The sequence below is a fragment of the Nannospalax galili genome, unplaced genomic scaffold (assembly GCF_000622305.1).
Source record: "Nannospalax galili isolate Female #2095 unplaced genomic scaffold, S.galili_v1.0 scaffold315, whole genome shotgun sequence".
Taxonomy (NCBI): Eukaryota; Metazoa; Chordata; class Mammalia; order Rodentia; family Spalacidae; genus Nannospalax; species Nannospalax galili.
The window spans coordinates 1,420,174-1,423,526 of NW_008336851.1; the positions used below are offsets into that span (position 1 = coordinate 1,420,174).

General features: G+C 41.4%; 1 protein-coding gene across 1 annotated transcript in view; it reads right to left on the reverse strand.

Annotated features, from left to right (window-relative positions):
- The window catches only part of Ehhadh (enoyl-CoA hydratase and 3-hydroxyacyl CoA dehydrogenase), a 39,095-nt gene that overhangs the window by 24,884 nt on the left and 10,858 nt on the right, over window positions 1–3,353 (reverse strand). The window contains exon 2 of the mRNA XM_008831324.3: window positions 1,161–1,264. Within this exon, the coding sequence (XP_008829546.1) occupies window positions 1,161–1,264 (104 nt within the window). The remainder of the gene's footprint in view (window positions 1–1,160; window positions 1,265–3,353) is intronic.

Sequence of the window (3,353 nt, forward strand, 5' to 3'; positions counted from 1 at the left end):
GAACTCACAGAGATCCACCTGCTTCTGCCTCCCAAGTGCTGGGACTAAAGGCATGTGCCACCATGCCCAGCTTCAAGTTTTTATTAGATTTTAAAAACCACTCTTATATTGCCTCCCATCTGTTTACTATTTTGTTGCTTTTTCCTCTTCGGTATTTCCTCTGGTTTGGTTGGATTTTCGTTTGTTTTGTCGGCTGCATTGTTTGCTGCTTGCCCATCATGCTTTTGCCTTTTTCTCTTCTATGTAATTTTTTTTCAATGCTGGAAATTGCACCTAGGACCTTAAAACTGCAAAGCACCAATCCTACTGTTGAGCTACACTCCAGAACTTTACAGTCCAGAGGCAGATATGGTGGTGCACACCTTTTACCCCAGCACTCAGGAGGCAGAGGCTCTCTGAGGATCTCTGAGTTCAAGACTAGTGTGGTCTACATAGAACAGAGTCTACATAGAATTCCAGGCCAGCTTGGGGCTACAGGGACACCCTGTCTCACAAAGGCCACAGTCCTGACTAGGTCTGTCTTGAGAGAGACTTCTACTTTCATTCACAATGCTTCTGAGTCCCACTTTAGTGTTCCCTAGCCATCACCCTCACTGAATTCTTTCCCACATGGACAGCCAATGCACTTTTTAAAAAATTTATTTTTATTTCATGTGTATGAGTGTATTCCTTGCATGTGTGTGAGTGCACCCATGTTGTGCAGTGCCACGGAGGTCAAAAGAGGGCTTTGGAGTCCCCTGGAACTGGAGTTAAGGATGGTTCGTAGCTACCATATGGGTGTTGGGAATCAAACCCAGAGCCTCTGCAAGATCAGTTAGTGCTCCCAACCGCTGAGACATCTCTCCAGCCCCACCAATGTACTTTTTAAAAAAAGGTTTTATTTTTCATTTTATGTGTATGAGTGCCTCATCTGCATGTATGTAAGTGCACCCATGTCTTACAGTGCCCATGGAGCACAGAAGAGGGTGTCCAATCCCTTGGAACTGGAGTTATGAACAGTTGTTAGCTACCATGTAGTGCTGGGTATGAACACAGGTCTTCTGCAAAAGCAGCCAGTGCTCTTAACCACTGAGCCATCTCTCCAGCCCACCAGTGAACTTTCGAGCATAGTCTGCACCTGGATTCTAGAAGTCATGGGACAGAATTAGACACTAATTTACCTGCACAGAATTTGCCATCTGCTCCACAAATCACAACGGCTTTTACTGTATGGTCGGAAACAGCTTTCTGCAGTCCTTCTCTTAATCTGCCGAGGACAGCCATGCTAAAAGAGAAAAAAATTACATGAAGCAAAGTAGTCAAAAATTAAATTTTTACATTGTAGAGTTTTCCTTTTACTAATAATAAATAATTGAACAACCATGATGGATAAAACTACAGATATTTGTTATTGAAGCTTTTGCCCATTTGTTCAATAGCTGTAAAATATTTACTATAAATTAGGTGCTGAGCTGATGAAATAAATCTGCTCCTAAGCCAGTATTATTTTCCTCCATTCTGCTCTAACTTTGATCACTAAGACTCGAATTTTCACAACAGATGGTAAATTCATTTGTTAATGTTACTATGTCTCATGGTATTAGGAAAGAAAACCAGTAAGTAGAAAAAAAGTTAGAAGGATAGAAAATTGGACACATTTTTACTAGAGAAAGACTTGTATATAAAGATTGAGAAGGCTGGATGTTTCCAGAATGGGAACGAAAGCTAGAAAGCTTATGCAAGTTACAAAGGTCTGAGTAAGATATTTAAAGCTTGTAAGATGAGACTTAGAGATGATATATATGAGCTTGAGATTTTCTAAGGTCAAAGTTTAATCAAATTTCTACTTCTATCAACAGAGCTCTGCTTTTGGTAACAATTACAAGGACTGGCTTATGGACAGGAAAAACCTCCCTTTGAGTTGTTGGCCACAGTAGTCCAAGAGATTCCCAAAATTACACAGGTTATTGTTATAGTCCTTGTTTAACTCCCAGAACTTAAAAGTAAGATCCTACTGCTGAAGACAGGACATACTTCAGACACAGGACTTGGAGTAATGGAGTTGAAAGTGGCCTGAAAGCCCTGAAGACTAGCTCTCATAGTTTTGGAGGACACTATGTAAGCTGCTAAGGGAGAAAATTAATCAATGGTCCAAGCCTAGCTTTAAGGCCTAATAACTACAACAAAAACCAGCATAGCAGATGATACTGGTGCAATAGTGGCACTTTTATTTTGGGGGTAATCAACAGCTACCTAATTGGGCTGTGAGAGGGAACTCACATGTGGTACTGTAAACACAGCCAAATACACATGCCTGGAGAGGTCATAGATCTTAGAGAAAACCCTAAAGCTGTCATATCCCTAGACAAATGTAATTTACTATATGCTATATGTTAAATATGGATCCTTATATTTACAGACAGGTATGCCAGTCACCACTCATCAAAGAAGCTTCTTTTGTAACTGGTCACACACAGAGAATAAGTGTCTTTGAGAAGCCCAACCCTAAGTGACACATTTACAATGGAACCTCTACACCTATGGCTCATGGATCACGGAGGAACAAGGAGTAGAGAGAACACTAATGCATCTCTCAACTCTCATCAACAAAGTTCCCTCATGCAACAGAGGACAGTAAACACAAAAGGCCACAAAAGGACAAATCATAGAGAATAAGAGTCTACAGCACATGGGTCCCTGGACAGGACTCCCACGTTAAACTTCACCCACCTAGGGCTGAGGGACCATTGTGGAAGAGGTGGTAGAAAGATTATAAAAGCCAGGGGAGCAGGTACATGACCATATGGAAACAGTCATATAGGCTCCTGGGTCCTTGCTCATATGAACTTACAGCAATGGTGGCAGTATGCACAAGACTCATGCAAAGTCAAGTAGACAAAAAACCCAGCATAGAACTGTGGAAAAGGGGAGCAGGTCCCAATCATAGCCAAAGAACTGTTGGGCAGCTGATTAGTACTGGGTGAGGAGGAGCTGATCTTCTTTAAGGGAGGGACTCTAGATAGGCTGAGTAGACCCCAGTGAATGATCTTCCAGTGAGGGATGTCAGGGAGCACTAAACTTGACTCTATAGACCTTAGCATAAATGAGAGAGTGCCTGAAATCCAGTGGGGGTTCTATGGGAGGGCACTGATAAGGAAGGGGGTATAAAGATTATTAAGGTGTTGTGTATAAAATACACAAAAATTATATATGAAGAATGATCAAGCAGTATTAGTCTGGCTTTGGTCTGAGTATTCCTTGCTGTGCTGGCATTCTTCCCTTTTGGAATGGGAATGTTTACTCTGTAACATTGGATATTGAAACTATGTAACTTGGTTTTGATTGTGTAGTAGCTTACAACTAAAAGACTGTCC